This window comes from Heptranchias perlo, chromosome 8 (genome assembly GCF_035084215.1).
Source record: "Heptranchias perlo isolate sHepPer1 chromosome 8, sHepPer1.hap1, whole genome shotgun sequence".
Taxonomy (NCBI): domain Eukaryota; kingdom Metazoa; phylum Chordata; class Chondrichthyes; order Hexanchiformes; family Hexanchidae; genus Heptranchias; species Heptranchias perlo.
Genome location: NC_090332.1, coordinates 1786269 through 1809709, shown reverse-complemented (window position 1 = coordinate 1809709; position 23441 = coordinate 1786269). Strand labels below are relative to the sequence as shown.

At 48.9% G+C, this 23441-nt stretch overlaps 2 protein-coding genes across 5 annotated transcripts in view; one reads left to right on the top strand and one right to left on the bottom strand.

Moving 5' to 3' along the window:
* Positions 1 to 2239, bottom strand: part of LOC137324334 (uncharacterized) — a 53874-nt gene extending 51635 nt beyond the window's left edge. For all 3 annotated transcript variants that reach the window (XM_067988493.1, XM_067988492.1, XM_067988494.1), the window contains exon 1: positions 2157 to 2239. The gene's annotated coding sequence lies outside the window, so the exon portion shown is untranslated. The remainder of the gene's footprint in view (positions 1 to 2156) is intronic.
* LOC137324332 (uncharacterized) overlaps positions 1 to 23441 on the top strand; it is a 54058-nt gene that overhangs the window by 5974 nt on the left and 24643 nt on the right. For both annotated transcript variants that reach the window (XM_067988490.1, XM_067988491.1), the window contains exons 2-3: positions 10744 to 11100; positions 21720 to 22064. In XM_067988490.1, the coding sequence (XP_067844591.1) occupies positions 10744 to 11100; positions 21720 to 22064 (702 nt within the window). The remainder of the gene's footprint in view (positions 1 to 10743; positions 11101 to 21719; positions 22065 to 23441) is intronic.

Sequence of the window (23441 nt, the reverse complement as noted above, 5' to 3'; positions counted from 1 at the left end):
GCCCCCTACTCCGAGAATCCCCAACCAGCGGAAATAGTTTTTCTCTATCCACCCTATCCATTCCCCTTAATATCTTATAAACTTTGAACAGATCACCCCTTAGCCTTCGAAACTCGAGAGAATACAACCCCAAGATATGATAACAGATCACTTGGAGGGCATTAACGGGATTGGACAAAGTCAGCATGGGTTTATGAAAGGGAAATCATGCTTAACAAATCTACTGGAGTTTTTGAGGATGTAACTAGTAGAATAGATAGGGGAGAACCAGCGGATGTGGTGTATTTGGATTTTCAGAAGGCTTTTCATAAGGTCCCACACAAGAGGTTAGTGTGCAAAATTAAAGCACATGGGATTGGGGGGAATATACTGGCATGGATTGAGAATTGGTTGACAGACAGGAAACAGAGAGTAGGAATAAACGGGTCTTTTTCCGGGTGGCAGGCAGTGACTAGTGGGGTACCGCAGGGATCAGTGCTTGGGCCCCAGCTATTCACAATATATATCAATGATTTGGATGAGGGAACTAAATGTAACATTTCCAAGTTTGCAGACGACACAAAGCTGGGGTTGAATGTGAGCTGTGAGGAGGATGCAAAGAGGCTCCAATGTGATTTAGGCAAGTTGGGTGAGTGGGCAAGAACATGGCAGATGCAGTATAACGTGGATAAATGTGAGGTTATCCACTTTGGTTGTAAAAACAGAAAGGTAGATTATTATCTGAATGGTGATAGATTGGTAAAAGGGGAGGTGCAACGAGACCTGGGTGTCCTTGTACATCAGTCGCTGAAAGCAAGCATTCAGGTGCAGCAAGCAGTTAGGAAGGCAAATGGTATGTTGGCCTTCATTGCAAGAGGATTTGAGTACAGGAGCAGGGATGTCTTACTGCAGTTATACAGGGCCTTGGTGAGACCACATCTGGAGTACTGTGTGCAGTTTTGGTCTCCTTATCTGAGGAAGGATGTCCTTGTCATGGAGGGAGTGCAACGAAGGTTTACCAGACTGATTCCTGGGATGGCAGGACTGACATATGAGGAGAGATTGGGTCGACTGGGCCTATATTCACTAGAGTTTAGAAGAATGAGAGGTGATCTTATCGAAACATATAAAATTCTAACAGGACTAGACAGACTAGATGCAGGGAGGATGTTCCCGATGGCTGGGGAGTCCAGAACCAGGGGTCACAGTCTCAGGATATGGGGTATGCCATTTAGAACCGAGATGAGGAGAAATTTCTTCACTCAGAGGGTGGTGAACCTGTGGAATTCTCTACCACAGAGGGCAGTGGAGGCCAAGTCATTAGATGTATTCAAGAAGGAGATAGATATATTTCTTAATGCAAAGGGGATGAAGGGATATGGGGAAAAAGTGGGAACAGGGTACTGAGTTAGACGATCAGCCATGATCATTTTGAATGGCGGAGCAGGCCCGAAGGGCCGAATGGCCTACTCTTGCTCCTATTTTCTATGTTTCTATGTTAATTGTCGCCTTGGCCTCCAACACCACTTCACCTGAAGACTGCATTTGGTCTTGACTCCCTGTGTGCAACGCCAAGGGAGATTGACTAGTTTATTCTTAATAATACTGAATATGTACGCACTTCCTGTCCAGCTGCTTCTTGTCAGGATTTTTGGTAACACCTGAATGTTGACAAATGTGAAGATTCACAATGGGAATTCTCCAGTGTAAAAAGTTGCCTGTTGTGATGTAGTTGCAGGTTCCACTATTCGGTGGTGAAATGGGGCGAGCCTCAGTCACCAATGAATTTTAAACTTCAGGAATCTTTAGAAGAACTTAAACTAATTATGCTATACAAATATATATTATCCCTTTAAGTGCCTTAGCAAACTAAAAGCCTCTTAGCTGAAACATCCTTTAGTGTTTTTAACTTACCTTTACAGTCAGAAAATACACAATCGCTCATAGTGCTTTGAAAAGTAAATCACTGGTGAAACCAGTGACAGTCAGTTAACAGCTTCAGGGGCAGGAAGCAATGGCAGCAAAGGTAAGAAGGGATATTAGTTCTCCCTTCATTTATTGATTTGCTGGTCTGCCCATTCCGTATGAATTTATTAATTCACTAATGTTGCTCCATTAATCCATCAATCTGCTGCTTCATTAATTTTCATTCAGCGCTCACTGTTTCATTAACTTACTGATTTGTTGGTGTTCCCCTGATTGATTTGTTGATGTTCCCACTGCTCCATTTACTCTCTAATGCTCACTACTCCACTTGTTTTATAACCAGAATTTTGGGTTTGCTTGTTCTCCTTGCCTAATGTCTGTGTTTAATCAGGTCAGCCAATACTTGGAGAAGCTAGCTCCACCTCTCTATTTGCCTAACCTGTTTGTTAAAACCTGTTAAAACAGTTGGACTATAACCTGGTGTTGTAAGATTCCTTGCATTTGTTAACCTGTTTGTGGCTGCCCAATTCCAATTTTGGGCTGCAACCCAACTCATTCAACAACAATAACTACTTGCATTTACATAGCGCCTTTAACATAGTAAAACATCGTAAGGCGCTTCACAGGAATGTTATCAGACAAAATTTGCCACATAAGGAGATGTTAAGACAGGTTGGTCAAAGAGGGAGGTTTTGGGGAGTGTCTTGAAGGAGGAAAGAGAGGCGGAGAGGTTCAGGGAGGGAATTCCAGAGCTTAGGGCCTGGGCAGCTGAAGGCACGGCCGCCAATGGAGGGCCGAATGAAATGGGGGATGCACAAGAGGCCAGAGCTCTCAGAGGGGTGTAGGGCTGGAGGAGGTTACAGAGATAGGGAGGGGCGAGGGCTGGAGGAGGTTACAGAGATAGGGAGGGGTGTAGGGCTGGAGGAGGTTACAAAGATAGGGAGGGGTGTAGGGCTGGAGGAGGTTACAGAGATAGGGAGGGTTGTAGGGCTGGAGGAGGTTACAGAGATAGGGAGGGGTGTCGGGCTGGAGGAGGTTACAGAGATAGGGAGGGGTGTAGGGCTGGAGGAGGTTACAAAGATAGGGAGGGGTGTAGGGCTGGAGGAGGTTGCAGAGATAGGGAGGGGCGAGGGGCTGGAGGAGGTTACAGAGATAGGGAGGGGTGTAGGGCTGGAGGAGGTTACAGAGATAGGGAGGGGTGTAGGGCTGGAGGAGGTTACAGAGATAGGGAGGGTTGTAGGGCTGGAGGAGGTTACAGAGATAGGGAGGGGTGTAGGGCTGGAGGAGGTTACAGAGATGGGGAGTGGTGTAGGGCTGGAGGAGGTTACAGAGATAGGGAGGGGCGAGGGCATGGAGGGACTTGAACACAAGAATGAGAATTTTAAATTCACTACCTGCTTGGTTTGATTTCCTCTCGTGGTTTAGTCTGAAGTGAGCAGTCACACCTACCCACCTAACCCATTTACAATCACCCAATTGAGATTTTGGGCCTCTCCCATCTCCCAGTTTCCTTGTTAGCAGTTGTTCGGCCTTGAGCCCACTACCTTGGGTCTCATTGGCCTATGTTGTAACTTCAGGGGAACTCAAACCATACCCCAGGACTTACTTATTCCAATAAATTTTTTAGGAAAAGACATGGGCCTAGAAATTCAGCCAAGCAGCACCGGTTTTCCGGGTGCTAAACGGCCATCTCAGGTCCCAATATGGCGGGCAGGAGACGCACAATCATTACGAGGCCAAAAAATCGTCATGCAGTGCTCCCGCCTGAAACCGGCCTTCGTTCCTTTGCATATGCAAATAAGGGGCTTTACGCTTATATGAGGAAACTGAACCTGTCATTAGCGTATGCAAGGCGCCTAACACCTGTTTTAGGTGACTGCCTCGGATGCCTGAAAATCTTCCGAGGCCAATGGCCACTTTTCAGGCATTCTCGGGGCGAGGTGCAGAGCCCTGCAAAATTGGTCACTTTTGTTCCTGTTTTCTGCCTGGATAACAGGCAGAACGATGACCAATTTCTACTCCATTATTTCCCTCAAGTTCCTCCAAAGAAAACAATCTCAGTCTGTTCAAACTCTCCTCATAGCCTCAGTTGCCTGAAGAGAGAAACTTTTCTTTCACAATCCATATTTCCCTGACCTGTTTTGAAATAACGATACTTTCAGCAATTGCCGTCCAACATAATTATTAAGCAATTCATTAATAAGAGGAAGTTGAACAACAGAAGCAAAGACATCCTTACAGTTTAGCATAAATAAACCACATTGCTGGCACTCAAATTCTGCTTTGTTTTTACAGCTCAGATTGTAACCGGCAAGTCATCATTTGAGAGTGGGAGGGCGGGAGACGCAGATTCTACAGTTTTACACTACTCACTAATAGATGTCAGTTAGTAACTCTCCCAGGAGTTAACACCCAGTTAATGGACATATTAGGAATTCTCTAACACCAAGAAATATCAAGAAACGGCTGAGTGCACTGGATACAGCAAAGGCTATGGGCCCCGACAACATCCCGGCTGTAGTGCTGAAGTCTTGTGCTCCAGAACTAGCCGCGCCTCTAGCCAAGCTGTTCCATTACAGCTACAACACTGGCATCTACCCGACAATGTGGAAAATTGCCCAGGTATGCCCTGTCCACAAAAAGCAGGACAAATCCAATCCGGCCAATTACCGCCCCATCAGTCTACTCTCAATCATCAGCAAAGTGATGGAAGGTGTTGTCGACAGTGTTATCAAGTGGCACTTACTCACCAATAACCTGCTCACCGATGCTCAGTTTGGGTTCTGCCAGGACCACTCGGCTCCAGACCTCATTACAGCCTTGGTCCAAACATGGACAAAAGAGCTGAATTCCAGAGGTGAGGTGAGAGTGACTGCCCTTGACATCAAGGCAGCATTTGACCGAGTGTGGCACCAAGGAGCCCTAGTAAAATTGAAGTCAATGGGAATCAGGGGGAAAACTCTCCAGTGGCTGGAGTCATAGCTAGCACAAAGGAAGATGGTAGTGGTTGTTGGAGGCCAATCATCTCAGCCCCAGGGCATTGCTGCAGGAGTTCCTCAGGGCAATGTCCTCGGCCCAACCATCTTCAGCTGCTTCATCAATGACCTTCCCTCCATCATAAGGTCAGAAATGGGGATGTTCGCTGATGACTGCACAGTGTTCAGTTCCATTCACAACCCCTCAAATAATGAAGCAGTCCGAGCCTGCATGCAGCAAGACCTGGACAACATCCAGGCTTGGGCTCATAAATGGCAAGTAACACTCACCAGAAAAGTGCCAGGCAATGCCCATCTCCAACAAGAGAGAGTCCAACCACCTCCCCTTGACATTCAACGGCTTTACTATCGCTGAATCCCCCACCATCAACATCCTGGGGGGTCAACATTGACCAGAAACTTAACTGGACCAGCCATATAAATACTGTGGTTACGAGAGCAGGTCAGAGGCTGGGTATTCGGCGGCGAGTGACTCATCTCCTGACTCTCCAAAGCCTTTGCACCATCTACAAGTCAGGAGTGTGATGGAATACTCTCCACTTGCCTGGATGAGTGCAGCTCCAACAACATTCAAGAAGCTCGACACAATCCAGGACAAAGCAGCCCGCTTGATTGGCACCCCATCCACCACCCTAAACACTCACTCCCTTCACCACCGGCGCACTGTGGCTGCAGTGTGTACCATCCACAGGAAGCACTGCAGCAACTCGCCAAGGCTTCTTCGACAGCACCTCCCAAACCCGTGACCTCTACCACCTAGAAGGACAAGGGCAGCAGGCACATGGGAACAACACCACCTGCATGTTCCCCTCCAAGTCACACACCATCCCGACTTGGAAATATATCACCGTTCCTTCATTGTCGCTGGGTCAAAATCCTGGAACTCCCTTCCTAACAGCACTGTGGGAGAACCTTCACCACACGGACTGCAGCGGTTCAAGAAAGCGGCTCACCACCACCTTCTCAAGGGCAATTAGGGATGGCCAATAAACGCTGGCCTTGCCAGCGATGCCCACATCCCGTGAACAAATAAAAAAAAGTATCACCTCTGCAATGCAAACCCCTGTTTAAAGCAGTTCTAAACATCTTTTTTTAATGTTTTTCTATTTGTGACATTTACGGAGTTAAGCATTTTAGAGACACCAATTTCTCTCTTATTTTTCCTTCACGTTTTCTCCCCAACCCTCCTCCTTTCTTGAAGGCATTGCCTCCTTGCTGAGGTACAGTTCCACTGTTGGGTTTTAGCCAAATGGCAATTAGTCAATGCGTGAGCTTTGACGACAAGTGTTGGCGGAATTAGACCGTGGGAGGAATTAAGGAATGGTCTTCGCCAATAGCAACACAGTTTTATTTCTAATAAAGTTACTACAGGACGATAAGGAGTGGGAGCCTTGCTAATTTTCACCTAACTCAGAATGCTGAGGACAGCTACATGACTTTACAACCCTGACTGAGATCAGCTAATTCTGGGAGTCGTCACCTGATCCAGGACCAGAGATCAAACGTGCAATCTTCCAGATCACTCTGGTTTAGCTACTTTCTGCTCAACCATTGGGAAACCCAATCTGCCCATTTTTGCTGAAAATACAGAGCAGCTAAGTTTTAACCATATGTTCCTTGTACAATTTTACAGTGCCTGTCATTGGGGGGTTCTCTGTAAGGTGTGTTTGCTTGTGTGAAATTGATTGAGTATTTTTTATCATGTTGGAGTTTCTGTCTTTTTTTCAATTTAAGAAAGAGTTTCTGAAATTTTGAAGTTTTGTATAAGAGAAACAGAGAGTTCTATTGACCCACGTCCGCTTTCAACTGCTCTGTCTCTTTCATAAATGCAAATTCTCAGTGTGTCCCACCCACAGTCAGCATTTCCTATCCGTGTCAGAGTTAACTCACTAAAATCACTGGCTTTACTCAGACTCTAGCACTCCTCCGCAGTCCCAGAATACCCCGGAAAGTCACCCTGTGCGTGCGTGCGTGGAGTTTTGCACACGTACTAAATTTGGGTAATTGTACACACGTTAAATGTGTGAAGTTTGGGTGATTGTGTGAAGTTCAGGTGGTTTCAACAGGTGCATGGTTTGGGCATGTGCACAGAAGGAGAAAATCTGATGTGAATCTTTCATTTAGCAGCTTACTCTGGCAAGGGATAAAAATTCTTTCCCTGAGGATGGGAGTGAATGAAACATTCACTGGTGCAGAGCCTTTAGAAAAAAGAGTGGACGAGAAAGAAAGTGGTTCCAGCCCGACAGGGACCTGGGGGGTAATAGAAGTTTATTTGTGGGAGGTAGAAAGCTACAAAATGAACTACTCTGGGTAGGAATCTCTAATGCTAAAAAGTCCAAGCTAACACTATGGGTTTGCTGTTCAAGATAAGGATGCAGGCCATTTGCTGTTTGAATAAATAGGAAGGGGGGTGTAAGCAAAGATATCATTTTAATGGATGACGGGACTTCAATCAGCTAAATATAAATTGTGAAAACCCATGTGGTTTAGAGTCAGAGTTGGTAGATGTAATACATGATGCTTCTTAACTCAATGTGTCAAGGAAGCCACAAGAGGCAATGCTCTTCTTGATCTGGTGTTTATAAATGACCCAGGAAATAGAAATCACAGCACCCTGAGGACAGCAACCGCAGAATGAAAACGTTTCACATGATCTGAGAGTCAGAAGTGTCTAAGACCAGGAGCCAGAAACAGAACATTGGGCCTCCCCTCCCCCAGGCTTTCCTCCCCGAGGGGAGACCTGAGCCGTGGGATTCCCGGCAGCTGATCTGTGGTGGGAGCTGCCGGTTCCCCGAGGTAAGTGGCTCTTTCAGCACTCCTGGCGGGCCAGGTGGAGTAGGAGTGCACCCCCAGGCCACTGAAGGATGCCTTCGCCCCCACCCACCCCAAAGCATCCCGATCGCCCACCCCCCCCTCCCGATCGCCAGTCTCCCACCCCCCCCCTCCCGATCGCCAGTCTCCCACCCCCCCCCCTCCCGATCGCCCACCCCCCCCCTCCCGATCGCCAGTCTCCCACCCCCCCCCCTCCCGATCACCAGTCTCCCCCCACCCCCCCCCTCCCGATCGCCAGTCTCCCACCCCCCCCGATCACCAGTCTCCCCCCCCCGCCCTTCCAATCGCCAGTCTCCCCCCCCGTCCCTCTCGATCGCCAGTCTCCCCCCCCCTCCCTCCCGATCGCCAGTCTCCCCGCACCCCCCCCCCGCCCTTCCGATCGCCAGTCTCCCCCCCCCCTCCCTCCCGATCGCCAGTCTCCCCGCACCCCCCCCCCCTCCCTCCCGATCACCAGTCTCCCCCCCCCCCCTCCCTCCCGATCGCCAGTCTCCCCGCACCCCCCCCCCGCCCTCCCGATCGCCAGTCTCCCCGCACCCCCCCCCCCCCCCGCCCTTCCGATCGCCAGTCTCCCCCCCCCTCCCTCCCGATCGCCAGTCTCCCCGCACCCCCCCCCCCGCCCTTCCGATCGCCAGTCTCCCCCCCCCCCTCCCTCCCGATCACCAGTCTCCCCCCCCCCCCCCCCCTCCCGATCGCCAGTCTCCCCGCACCCCCCCCCCGCCCTTCCGATCGCCAGTCTCCCCCCCCCCCCCCCCTCCCGATCACCAGTCTCCCCCCCCCCTCCCTCCCGATCGCCAGTCTCCCCGCACCCCCCCCCCCCCGCCCTTCCGATCACCAGTCTCCCCCCCCGCCCTCCCGATCGCCAGTCCCCCCCCCCCCAATCACCAGCCTCCATTTATCCAGCTGCAGGGCGGGAGGTGGCCCTACAATATGTTAATGAGGCCCCCGCCGTTAAGATCAGCAGGACCTCCACGTCCCCAGCCTTTGTTTATCGGCCGATATTTCATCTCCCCCGCACCCCCCTGTGGCTAATATTGGGGCCTATGATTCTATCTGAGACCCAATTATACCAAAGACCAGAAGCCAGGTTTATAACTTTACAATGGTTAAACTCAAAGAGATGAGGAAAGAATTGAGACAACTGGATTGGAGGAGGATGTTCCTGATTCGGAAACTCAATGTAAATTGGTCAAATGGCTGCCAATGTGGAACAAAGGAGGGCAGAGGATACACATATAATGGAACTTTGAAAGATAAATTGCCAATAGTGAAGATTTGAAATAGCTCTTCCTATGGAAGTACGTTAGATGCCAATTTTGGGGGAAATAGAATGAGCCAATGGTACCTACTTAAGGTAGTCACTGTTGGGCATTCCTCTGCATGGAAGGATTTTCACTTTCCATACCACATTTATTGTATTGAGAATGAGCTGGTCTCCTGCTGAACCTGCTCCCATTATTTATTGTATCTGTCAGGTTTTAGGAATGCAAATTAAAAATCAGATGAGACCACAGGCTAAACAGCAAGGCCAGTGTTTCATGCTTCCCATTCCTCTCACACTCTCTGTGTCTCGTCTATGTCTTTTCTTTCTTTGATTTCTCCCATTATGCCTCCTTTTGTCTTCTGTACGTATCACTTCTGCCCTTTAACCGTTTCCTGATCCCCACCGTTTACAGGTCAGTCTATGGGGTCAATTTTAAGCCGGGGTGGATTTCGGGGGCACGCTCCTGGACCTGATTTAAATACTGCCGATCCACTCCCGGGTGGGAAGAGGGCTCTGAGCAGCTGCCGGCAGGTGAGGATCCTGTAGGGCTTGGCCGCCTGTTGGCTTCCAGATAAGCGGGGGGGGGGGGGGGGGTTTCAGGAGGGTCTCGCGGGAAGGAAGTGGGGGGGGCGAGCAGTGTCTGGGGCACGGGAGGTCGTGACTTTCCTTGTGGGGCCCAGGAGGAGCTCTCCTGGCCCCACACTTGAGACTTTTTGACTTACCTTGGAGGGTCTCCCCGTCCCTCCCACCAGATGCTGACCTACAGCCAGGCAGGAGAACCACAGCGGCTGCCCCTTCTCAGACCCCGGGTAAAATACCATCGGGTAAAATACCGACAGGACCCCGAAATTGCATTAGTTCACAAGGCCTACTTTAGGCGACCGCCTCATGCGCCTGCAGAATCCTGCAGCTTAATTGCGGAGACGGTGGGAAAGGGTCGAGTTCTGAACGGCTACGCAACTTTGTGGGGGAGGACTGTGGATTCAGAGGATGCAGCCAAGATCTTATAAGGAGGGCTCAACAGGATTCACACCTGGGCTGATTAATGATGATTGGAGAGTTCAGTACGAATAAATGCAAGGTGCCACATATACTGAAAGTGAAAATAGGAGACAACCACACTCTGTGCTGAGGAGGAAGATAAAGCAAACCCACAACAATAATTTGAGATAGAGCCAGGGCAGGAGGGCACAGGGTCAGGATTGGAAAGTCCCAAGGTTAGGACAGATACCAGGAAATATTTCTTTGAAGATGTTAATCTACAGCTGGAATAGGTCACCACGCGAGGCCAGACCACTGGTCAGGTTTAAAAATAGCTGGATGCTGCAATGGGACAATGGTAGGATTGTAATTCTGGAAGGATGAGCCTTCTTTATCTGAATCTTCATCAGAATCTTGTGCTGGGTATCGCGAAATATCACTAAAACTAGCAGCTTTTCTCCTGATTTTCTGCTGCTTTTAATACCGACCTCCATCATTACTGGCAATAAAAAACATATCCAGAGCAGGAGTTATGAGTTCAGTTGCAGTGTGTGTGCTTTTGGGCTGGACTATTTATACTGTGGGGTTGTTGGTCAGTGCAGTGTGAAAGAGCTAAGCTCAGGATATGTTTAAAACAACTAAGAAATGATAATACGCAATATCCATTCACAAACATACAGGAGATTTTATAATAGTTTTGGTTACAGGTTATTATTATATCTTGTGGTTCCTCATCTGTTCTGATCTCCAATTGTTTACTATTCACAGGCCTAAAGGCAAATCTGGTTCTTATCCAGTCTCCAGAGGTTGTGAAGGTGTCAGAGGGTCAAACGGTGCAGTCACGGTGTGTCATGGAGAGCGGCAATGTGGCTGACAGTGTGGATAAATCTGATGTACACTGGTACCACCCACCGGTTAATGAACAGAATATATTAATGAGTCTTTATGTAAATGGCAAAGTTTACCGATCCAGGAGCATCCCTGAGCGATTTCAGCTTGCCAGAGATGTTGCCAGTAACGCCTACATTCTGACCATCACTGACGTGCGGCTCAGTGACACTGCTGACTATATCTGTGGTATTTGGGGGAAAATCTTTGGAACTGGAACCCGGCTGAATGTAACCAGTAAGTACTTTCAACATTATATTGGTTTTATATCTAATAATGTTACTATAAAAATCATCTCCTTTAAATAAATGTTATCGAAACTGTTTCTTTTACAGTAACAACACTGAGTAGAAGTTTTAACCAAATATTGGAAGGAAAAATCTGGACCAAACTCAGTTTGTTTTTATTTGAACAGATGAGCGTAGAGTAGCATAAAATCTCACACAGAATTCAATGGTAAAATACGAGTTGAAGGAAAAGTGCTGCATAATAGGAATAGCAGAGACCCTCTAAACCAGGACGTTAACTGGGATATAAATCAATATAGATATAAAACAATACATCCATTAGTGACCAAATCTGCATTCATCAATGCAAACAAATGATCTCTTGACACTTTCCAAGCTGCTATAAATCACCTTAAGCTTGCTAATGTAATTAAAGAATGCTCAATCGGCTTTCATAATGACTGGACGACAAAGGAGAATGGCTCTTTTTGGAGTTGAAGCCCAACAAACTCTTTAATAATGGAGTACCATGAGAATCTCTTCCGTCGGCATGGAATTTGCCCAATATACAAAGGATGTTATCGATCCAGAGGGAGAACATGGCCAACCTGGTAGGGAGCCTGACGTCTGTAAAATGAAATTGCATGATTTTTTTAAAATACGCAAATGTAAAGCAAGAATGCGACTGTAAAGGAGCAATATTGTAAATCTCGCTCACTGGAAAAATGTATTGAAAATTCAGCAGATGCTGCCCCTGATTGTCCAACCACTGGCAGCGAAATTCCCTGCAGAGGTTTGGTCTCGGAAAATTACCTCTAAATATACAGAGCAGTGTAAAGCCCAGGTGGACATTTGCCTTCTTAAAAAAACATGCAAAAGAAGTTGTTTTCTTGTGTCCAATGCCAGGTACCACTTCGAAAGGCAAGTGCACACTTCCTGTGAACACTGCTGGAGGAAGCACTGAGTGTAGCAAGGGCACAGAATGTTCTCTGGGTGGGGGACTTCAATATTCATCACCAAGAGTGGCTCGGTAGCACCACTACTGACCGAGGTGGCCAAGCCCTGAAGGACACAGCTGCCAGACTGGGCTTGAGGCAGGTGGTGAGAGAACCAACCCGAGGGAATGACTTGACCTCGTCCTCACCAATCTACAACAACAACTTGCATTTATATAGCGCCTTTAATACAGTAAAAGGTCCCAAGGTGCTTCACAGGAGCGATTATCAAACAAAATTTGACACCGAGCCACATAATGAGATATTAGGACATGTGACCTGTGTTGTAACTTCTATGCATATCAGAGCCAGTGAAGATGCTGCTGGGACCGAGGGAACTCACCTATGAGAGTAAACAAAAAATTTAGAAGCTGAACGATTTAGAGAAAGAGACCAAAGAACATAACCACGTAACTGTGTCACAGGCTTTCTCGTGAAACGGAAGTGGCAAATGTAGGTCTCCATGGAGGTGGGCAACGAGGAGTGACAGGGCCAATTCTGAGTGTCTGCCAGACACCTGAGGTACAAGTTCATCACTCATTCTTCCCCCTCCCCGAACTCCACTTCCTCCTCCAAATCCATGGGAACCACTGGCAAGGCCCAATGGAATCTCCACGCTGAGCTACCCGCGCTGCTGAGAGGCTGCACGGAGAATGAGGAAGTTGGAAATGGGGCGTGCACAGCGCATGTTATCAGCAGCCTGCACCTCTTAAAGGTGCAGGTGCACATTTCAAATGGCAGGTACACAGAAGGCAAAGATGGCCACGAGGATAGCAGGACCAGCACGAGAGAGGGCTCCATGCCTCTCCGAAGATGCTCTGGAGGCTCTGGTGGAAGAGGTAGATGAAAGGAGGGCCAACATATACCTGCAGGGTGGCCGGAGACCCTCCAGACTGCAGCTCTGCAGGCATTGGGAGGCTGTGGCGCAGGAAGTCAACGCCAGGAGCACCGCACCACGCACGTGGGTGCAGTGCCGAAAGAAGTTCAGTGATTTGACACGAGTGGTCAAGGTGAGTGAATGCAAGTGTCAAGTGGGCACATCCTACCAACTGCACCACTGATCCATGCATCACACTCCCCGTCACCCACCCACCCACCAACAAACACTGCCCATCCATACGCAATGCTGCACTCGGCATGCTGCATTGCACCCGCACATAGTGCCACACTTGCAGGCCACACAACCACCACTCAGGTCACCCAAACTGGCAGCTATTCGACCACGACAGGCACATCACCCACACACGTGAGTGCAAAAGACAAGGCTGAAGTGTTTGCAACCATCTTCAGCCAGAAGTGTCGAGTGGATGACCCATCTCGGCCTCCTCCAGATATCCCCACCATCACAGAAGCCAGTCTTCAGCCAATTCGATTCACTCTACGTGATATCAAGAAACGGCTGAGTGCACTGGATACAGCAAAGGCTATGGGCCCCGACAACATCCCAGCTGTAGTGCTGAAGACTTGTGCTCCAGAACTAGCTGCGCCTCTAGCCAAGCTATTCCAGTACAGCTACAACACTGGCATCTACCCGACAATGTGGAAAATTGCCCAGGTATGTCCTGTCCACAAAAAGCAGGACAAATCCAATCCGGCCAATTACCGCCCCATCAGTCTACTCTCAATCATCAGCAAAGTGATGGAAGGTGTCGTCGACAGTGCTATCAAGCGGCACTTACTCACCAATAACCTGCTCACCGATGCTCAGTTTGGGTTCCGCCAGGACCACTCAGCTCCAGACCTCATTACAGCGTTGGTCCAAACATGGACAAAAGAGCTGAATTCCAGAGGTGAGGTGAGAGTGACTGCCCTTGACATCAAGGCAGCATTTGACCGAGTGTGGCACCAAGGAGCCCGAGTAAAATTGAAGTCAATGGGAATCAGGGGGAAAACTCTCCAGTGGCTGGAGTCATACCTTGCACAAAGGAAGATGGTAATGGTTGTTGGAGGCCAATCATCTCAGCCCCAGGACATTGCTGCAGGAGTTCCTCAGGGCAGTGTCCTAGGCCCAACCATCTTCAGCTGCTTCATCAATGACCTTCCCTACATCATAAGGTCAGAAATGGGGATGTTCGCTGATGACTGCACAGTGTTCAGTTCCATTCGCAACCCCTCAAATAATGAAGCAGTCCGAGCCCGCATGCAGCAAGACCTGGACAACATCCAGGCTTGGGCTCATAAGTGGCAAGTAACATTCGCGCCAGATAAGTGCCAGGCAATGACCATCTCCAACAAGAGAGAGTCTAACCACCTCCCCCTGACATTCAACGACATTACCATCACCGAATCCCCCACCATCAACATCCTGGGGGTCACCATTGACCAGAAACTTAACTGGACCAGCCATATAAATACTGTGGCTACGAGAGCAGGTCAGAGGCTGGGTATTCTGCGGCGAGTGACTCACCTCCTGACTCCCCAAAGCCTTTCCACCATCTACAAGGCACAAGTCAGGAGTGTGATGGAATACTGTCCACTTGCCTGGATGAGTGCAGCTCCAACAACACTCAAGAAGCTCAACACCATCCAAGATAAAGCAGCCCGCTTGATTGGCACCCCATCCACCACCCTAAACATTCACTCCCTTCACCACCGGCGCACTGTGGCTGCAGTGTGCACCATCCACAGGATGCACTGCAGCAACTCGCCAAGGCTTCTTCGACAGCACCTCCCAAACCCGCGACCTCTACCACCTAGAAGGACAAGAGCAGCAGGCACATGGGAACAACACCACCTGCACGTTCCCCTCCAAGTCACACACCATCCCGACTTGGAAATATATCGCCGTTCCTTCATCGTCACTGTGTCAAAATCCTGGAACTCCCTTCCTAACAGCACTGTGGGAGAACCGTCACCACACGGACTGCAGCGGTTCAAGAAGGCGGCTCACCACCACCTTCTCAAGGGCAATTAGGGATGGGCAATAAATGCCGGCCTCACCAGTGACGCCCACATCCCGTTAACGAATAAAAAAAACAACACCTTGCAGGACACTCACTGACACACTGTCCTCTGTCTTGCAGGAGAAGGTGGCGCATAACAGCTGACAGCAGGAGGGACCTGAGAGTGGACGGTGACACTTACACGTCCTCCCCCCCCACCCCCCCCCCGCCCCAGAGGAGACAGTGCTTCAGATCATTGGGCCGGCCGTCGCTGCAGCCGTGACAACGTGCCTCGCTGGAGGTCCCGATGAAGGAGGTCTCTGCATATCTAATGCTCCTTCTCCTTTCCCACATCTCCTTCCTCCTATAATCTTTCTGACTCACGTGCTGCACATGCTGTCAGCACACACCTCTTACACGTGCCAGCTTGCCGCAGGGCGAGGTCTCTCACTAGTTCTGCTGCAGAGGAGTCAGATGAGGATTTCGATGGGCCAGGCTACAGAAGAAGGCTGATGGGCGTACACCAACAAATGCTTGGGGCACTGGAAAGCCTGCCAGAAAGCCTGCGCGTAATGAGAAGGGGCATGGAGGAGTCCAGCTCCAACTGTGCGCAGGGCTTTGCACAGAGCTTGGAGCCCATCCTTTCCAACATGGAATGGGTGGTCACCTCCATCAGCGTACCTGTGGAACCCACCATGATGCAGCGCCAGCGAGCTCACCTCTGGAATTCAGCTCTTTTGTCCATGTTTGGACCAAGGCTGTAATGAGGTCTGGAGCTGAGTGATCCCGGCGGAACCCAAACTGAGCATCGGTGAGCAGGTTATTGGTGAGTAAGTGCCGCTTGATAACCAGAAATGGGCGGTTGAGGGCGGGTCTGAAATTGTTGCAATTTTCAATAACCCCCTGCCTGCAACCCACCCGTTTTACACAGTTAAAATCCTGCCCATAGAGTCGTGATAATGAGGAACTTCAACTATCCTAATATAGACTGGGATAGTAATAGTGTAAAGGGCAGAGAGGGGGAGGAATTTCTGAAGTGTGTTCAGGAGAACTTTCCTGATCAGTATGTTTCTGGCCCGATGAGGAAGGAGGCATTGCTGGATCTGGTTCTGGGGAATGAGGTGGGTCAAGTGGAGCAAGTGTCAGTGGGGGAGCATTTAGGGAACAGTGATCATAGTATCATAAGGTTTAGATTAGTTATGGAAAAGGACAAGGAACAATCTAGAGTAAAAATACTTAATTGGAGAATGTCCAATTTCAGTGGGATGAGAACGGATCTGGCCCGGGTAAATTGGAATCAAAGATCGGCAGGCAAAACTGTAATCGAACAATGGGCGGTCTTTAAGGAGGAGATGGATCGGGTACAGTCTGGGTACATTCCCACAAGGGGGAAAGGAGGGCAACTAAAGCCAGAGCTCCCTGGATGACAAAAGGGATAGAGATTGAGATAAAGCAGAAAAAAGGGGCGTATGACAGATGTCAGGTTGATAAAACAAGTGAGAACCAGGCTGAATATTGAAAGTTCAGAGGGGAAGTGAAAAAGGAAATAAGAGGGACAAAGAGAGAGTATGAGAATAGACTGGCAGCCAATATTAAAGGGAATCCAAAAGCCTTCTGCAGCCATGTAAACAGTAAACGGGTAGTAAGAGGAGGGGTGGGACCGATTAGGGACCATAAAAGAGTTCTATGCATGGAGGCGGGGGGCATGGCCGAGGTACTAAATGAGGACTTTGCATTTGTCTTTACCAAGGAAGATGATACTGCCAAAGTCACAGTAAAAGGGGAGGTAGTTGAGATACTGGATGGGCTAAAAATTGATAAAGAAGAGGTACTGGAAAGGCGAGCTGTACTTAAAGTAGATAAGTCACCTGGTCCGGATGGGATGCATCCTAGGTTGCTGAGGGAAGTAAGGGTGGAAATTGCGGAGGTACTGGCCATAATCTTCCAAACATCCGTAGATATGGGGGTGATGCCAGAGGACTGGAGAATTGCAAATGTTGCACCCTTGTTCAAAAAAGGGTCTAAGGATAAACCCAGCAACTATAGGCCAGTCAGTCTAACCTCAGTGGTGGGGAAACTTTTGGAAACATTAATCCGGGACAGAATGAACAGTCACTTGGACGAGGGTGGATTGATTAGGGAAAGCCAGCACGGATTTGTTAAAGGCAAATTGTGTTTAACTAACCTGATTGAGCTTTTTGATGAGGTAACAGAGAGGGTCGATGAGGGAAATGCGGTTGATGTGGTGTATATGGACTTTCAAAAGGCATTTGATAAAGTGCCGCATAATAGGCTTGTCAGCAAAGTTGAAGCCCATGGAATAAAAGGGGCAGTGGCAGCATGGATACAAACTTGGCGAAGTGACAGGAAACAGAGAGTAGTGGTGAACGGTTGCTTTTCAGACTGGAGGAAGGTAAGAAAAAGGAGAGGCAATATAAAGTAAATGGTACATTCTAAAGAGACCTGGGGGTATATGCGAACAAATCTTTGAGGATGGTAGGGCAGGTTGAGAAAGCGGTTAAAAAAGTATACGGGATTCTGGGCTTTATAAATAGAGCATAGAGTAGAAAGGCAAGGCAGTTATGTTGGACCTTTATAAAACACTGGTTTGGCCACAGCTGGAGAATTGTGTCCAATTCCAGGCACCACACTTTAGGAAGGATGTGAAGGCCTGAGAGAGGGTGCAGAAAAGATTTACTAGAATGGTTCCAGGGATGAGGGACTTCAGTTATGTGGATGGACTGGAGAAGCTGGGGTTGTTCTCCTTGGAACAGAGAAGATTGAGAGGAGATTTGATCGAGGTGTTCAAAATCACGAAGGGTCGAGCCAGAGCAGATAGAGAGAAACTGTTCCCATTGGCGGGAGGGTCAAGAACCAGAGGACATAGATTTAAGGTGATTGGCAAAAGAAACAAAGGTGACATGAGAAAAAACCTTTTTACACAGCGAGTGGTTAGGATCTGGAATGCACTGCCCGAGGGGGTGGTGGAGGCAGATTCAATCATGGCTTTCAAAAGGGAACTGGATAAGTACTTGAAAGGAAAATATTTGCAGGGCTATGTGGATAGGGCGGGGGAGTGGGACTAGCTGGATTCCCCTCCATCGAGCCGGCACGGACTCGATGGGCTGAATGGCCTCCTTTCGTGCTGTAACCTTTCGATCATTCTATGATTCTATCTGGAATGCGCTGCCTAAAAGGGTGGTGGAAGCAGATTCAATCGTGGCTTTCAAAAAGGAATTGGATAAATACTTCCATCACCATCCCTGGGTATGTCCTGTCCCACCGGCAGGACAGACCCACCAGAGGTGGCGGTACAGTGATATACAGTCAGGAGGGAGTGGCCCTGGGAGTCCTCAACATTGACTCTGGACCCCATGAAATCTCATGGCATCAGGTCAAACATGGGCAAGGAAACCTCCTGCTGATTACCACCTACCGCCCTCCCTCAGCTGATGAATCAGTCCTCCTCCATGTTGAGCACCACTTAGAGGAAGCACTGAGGGTAGCAAGGGCACAAAATGTACTCTGGGTGGGGGACTTCAATGTCCATCACCAAGAGTGGCTCGGTAGCACCACTACTGACCGAGCTGGCCGAGTCCTGAAGGACATAGCTGCTAGACTGAGCCTGCGGCAGGTGGTGAGCGAACCAACACGAGGGAAAAACCCACTTGACCTCGTCCTCACCAATCTACCTGTCGCAGCTGCATCTGTCCATAACAGTATTGGTAGCAGTGACCGCCGCATAGTCCTCGTGGAGATGAAATCCCGTCTTCGCACTGAGGACACCATCCAACGTGTTGTGTGGCGCTATCACCGTGCTAAATGGGATAGATTCGGAACCGATCCAGCAGCTCGAAACTGGGCATCCATGAGGCGCTGTGGGCCATCAGCAGCAGCGGAATTGTATTCCAACACAATCTGTAACCTCATGGCCCGGCATATTCCTCACTCTACCATTACCAACAAGCCAGGGGATCAACCCTGGTTCAATGAGGAGTGTAGAAGAGCATGCCAGGAGCAGCACCAGGTGTACCTAAAAATGAGGTGCCAACCTGGTGAAGCTACAACTCAGGACTACATGCGTGCTAAACAGCGGAAGCAACATGCTATAGACAGAGCTAAGCGATTCCACAACCAACGGATCAGATCAAAGCTCTGCAGTCCTGCCACATCCAGTTGTAAATGGTGGTGGACAATTAAACAACTAACGGGAGGAGGAGGCTCTGTAAACATCCCCATCCTCAATGATGGCAGAGTCCAGCACATGAGTACAAAAGACAAGGCTGAAGTGTTTGCAACCATCTTCAGCCAGAAGTGCCGAGCAGATGATCCATCTCAGCCTCCTCCCGATATCCCCACCATCACAGAATCCAGTCTTCAGCCAATTCGATTCACTCCACATGATATCAAGAAACGCCTGAGTGCACTGGATACAGCAAAGGCTATGGGCCACGACAGCATCCCGGCTGTAGTGCTGAAGACTTGTGCTCCAGAACTAGCCGCGCCTCGAGCCAAGCTGTTCCAGTACAGCTACAACACTGGCATCCACCCGACAATGTGGAAAATTGCCCAGGTATGTCCTGTCCACAAAAAGCAGGACAAATCCAATCCGGCCGATTACCGCCACATCAGTCTACTCTCAATCATCAGTAAAGTGATGGAAGGTGACATCGACAGTGCTATCAAGCAGCACTTACTCACCAATAACCTGCTCACCGATGCTCAGTTTTGGTTCCGCCAGGACCACTCAGCTCCAGACCTCATTACAGCCTTGGTCCAAACATGGACAAAAGAGCTGAATTCCAGAGGTGAGGTGAGAGTGACTGCCCTTGACATCAAGGCAGCATTTGACCGAGTGTGGCACCAAGGAGCCCTAGTAAAATTGAAGTCAATGGGAATCAGGGGGAAAACTCTCCAGTGGCTGGAGTCATACCTGGCACAAAGGAAGATGGTAGTGGTTGTTGGAGGCCAATCATCTCAGCCCCAGGACATTGCTGCAGGAGTTCCTCAGGGCAGTGTCCTCGGCCCAACCATCTTCAGCTGCTTCATCAATGACCTTCCCTCCATCATAAGGTCAGAAATGGGGATGTTCGCTGATGATTGCACAGTGTTCAGTTCCATTCGCAACCCCTCAGATAATGAAGCAGTCCGTGCCCTCATGCAGCAAGACCTGGACAACATCCAGGCTTGGGCTGATAAGTGGCAAGTAACATTCGCGCCAGGCAACTGCCAGGCAATGACCATATCCAACAAGAGAGAATCTAACCACCTCCCCTTGACATTCAGTGGCATTATCATTGCCGAATCCCCCACAATCAGCATCCTGGGGGCCACCATTGACCAGAAACTTAACTGGACCAGCCATATAAATACTGTGGCTACAAGAGCAGGTCAGAGGCTGGGTATTCTGTGGTGAGTGACTCACCTCCTGACTCCCCAAAGCCTTTCCACCATCTACAAGGCACAAGACAGGAGTGTGATGGAATACTCTCCACTTGCCTGGATGAGTGCAGCTCCAACAACACTCAAGAAGCTCGACACCATCCAGGACAAAGCAGCCCGCTTGATTGGCACCCCATCCACCACCCTAAACATTCACTCCCTTCACCACCGGCGCACTGTGGTTGCAGTGTGTACCATCCACAGGATGCACTGCAGCAACTCGCCAAGGCTTCTTCGACAGCACCTCCCAAACCCACGACCTCTACCACCTAGAAGGACAAGTGTAGCAGGCACATGGGAACAACACCACCTGCACGTTCCCCTCCAAGTCACACACCACCCCGACTTGGAAATATATCGGCCGTTCCTTCATCGTCGCTGGGTCAAAATCCTGGAACTCCCTTCCTAACAGCACTGTGGGAGAACCTTCACCACACGGACTGCAGCGGTTCAAGAAGGCGGCTCACCACCACCTTCTCAAGGGGCAATTAGGGATGGGCAATAAATGCCGACCTTGCCAGTGACACCCACATCCCAGGAATGAATAAAAAAAATCTTGAAGGGAAAAATTTTGCAGGGCTATGGGGGAAAGAGCAGGGCAGTAGGACTAACTGGATTGCTCTCATAGAAAGCTGGCACAGGCCCGATGGGCCGAATGGTTTCCTTCTGTGCTGTCATCATTCTATGATTCTATGATGAGGTGTAACTTTGAGCAGGGCCACCGCAATGCTGTGAGCAGGGTGGAAGCTGCACTGGACGGATTTGAACATGGAGTTCTGAGAGAGTTAGTTACGGAGCTTAGGAGAAGACACATTCAAGGAAGATTAGAGATGGGGCAGCAGGTAGAGGGAGCATCAGGTGGCTTGTTTGAGGAGGGGATTGATGAACATTGGTTTTGAATGCCTGAGGAAAGGAAGCCACTAGTAGTGCGGGCCGCCTCGTGGCGTGGGCCGCCTCGTAAGGGATGAAGAGTGCTCAGGAGGTGTATGGAGAAGAAATCAATGGGGCAGGGGGTGCATCTCATTTAGGAAATAAGTGAGGCGAGGGCATGGGAGGGAGCTTGGGAAGAATCTGCAGTGATGGGGATCAGGGAGGAAGACCAGAGGGAGGCTGGGAATGGGGAAGGAGTAGCAGAGGGAGCTGCATGATCTGAATCTTGCAAGTAAAGAAATCCTTGAACTATTCATATAAGGCCATATGATGAGAATTTGTTGAGAATTTACCCAAGTAAACCTGAACTGCCTGCATTTTTCATTGAAATGCTTAAGATTCAGTCTGGTTTTTAAATTATTGATATTTTTCCCTTAAAGGTGCAAATGCTCCCGTCATTATCCAGTCTCCGAGCCTGGAACGTGTCACAGAGGGTCAGACAGCCCGGTTACAGTGCACCATGCGGAAGGCCACAGTGAGAGACACCGATGTCCACTGGTACCGGCAACTACCAGGGCAAGATATGGAGTGGGTTTTAACACACGATGTAATGAACAACACACGAGGGGGCCCAGGGTTCACTGACCGTTTCCAGCCTTCCAGAGACATCGCCAATAACAGCTTCATTCTGACAATCACAAACGTGCAGCCCAATGACACTGCTGTCTATTACTGTAAAGTGTGGGGAGATATCAGTGGGAATGGAACCCAGCTCAATATAACCAGTAAGTACAATTTACATTTAGTTTTATTCACGCTAGCATTTGGGGGTAATTCTGCAACCAGACACTGCCAGTGGAGAGCCACGCTCACTGGGAGCATGGGCTGGAGAATTGGGGCTGGGATTTTTCCTTTTCAAATATTTATCCAATTCCCTTTTGAAAGTTGTAAACAATTTTACAACACCAAGTTATAGTCCAGCAATTTTATTTTAAATTCACAAGCTTTCGGAGACTTCCTCCTTCCTCAGGTAAATGTTTTCTTTTGAAAGTTATTATTGAATCTGCTTCCACCGCCCTTTCAGGCAGCGCATTCCAGATCATAACAACTCGCTGCGTAAAAAGATTTCACCACATCTCCCCCCCCACTCCACGCCCTCCCCCCACTCCACGACCCCCACCCCCCCTCAAGCCTCCCACCCACCACCACCACCAGCTCTTTTGCTAATTACCTTAAATCTGTGTTCTCTGGTTACTGACCCTCCTGCCAATGGGAACAGTTTCTCCCCATTTACTCTGTCAAAACCATTCATGATTTTGAACACCTCTATTGAATCTCCCCGTCCTTCCTTTTGGACTCTGCCTCTATTAATGATGTCAAGGATCCGATATGCTGTTTTAACAGACTGATCAACTTGTCCTGCCACCTTCAAAGATTTGTGTACATACACCCCCCGGTCTCTCTGTTCCTGCACCCCATTTAAAATTGTGCCCTTTAGTTTATATTTGCCTCTCCTCATTCTTCCTACCAAAATGTATCACTTCACACTTCCCTGCATTAAATTTAATCTGCCATGTATCTGTCTATTTCACCAATCTGTCTATGTCCTCCTGAAGTCTGTTACTATCCTCCTCAATGTTTACTACATTTCCAAGTTTCATGACATCTTCAAACTTTGAAATGATGTGTCAGAGCAGTGGGAGGCATTCAAGGAGGAGATAGTGAGGGTTCAGAGCAAATATGTTCCCACAAAGACAAAGGGTGGAACTCCCAAATCTAGAGCCCCCTGGATGTCAAGGAGCATTCAGGGTAAGATAAGGCAAAAAAAGGAATTTTATGTCAGACACCGAGAGCTCAATACTGCAGAAAGCCTAGAGGAGTATAGAAAGTGCAGGGTGAAATTAAAAAGGAAATTAGGAAAGCAAAGAGAGGGCAAGAAAAAATATTGGCAAGTAAAATCAAGGCAAACCCAAAAGATGTTTTATAAATACATAAAGAGCAAGAGGATAACTAAGGAAAGAGTAGGGCCTATTAGAGACCAAAAAGGTAACCTGTGTGTGGAGGCGGAAGATGTGGGTATGGTTCTCAATGAATACTTTGTGTCTGTCTTCACAAAAGAGAGGGCAATGCAGAGATTGTAGTTAAGGAGGAGGAGTGTGAAA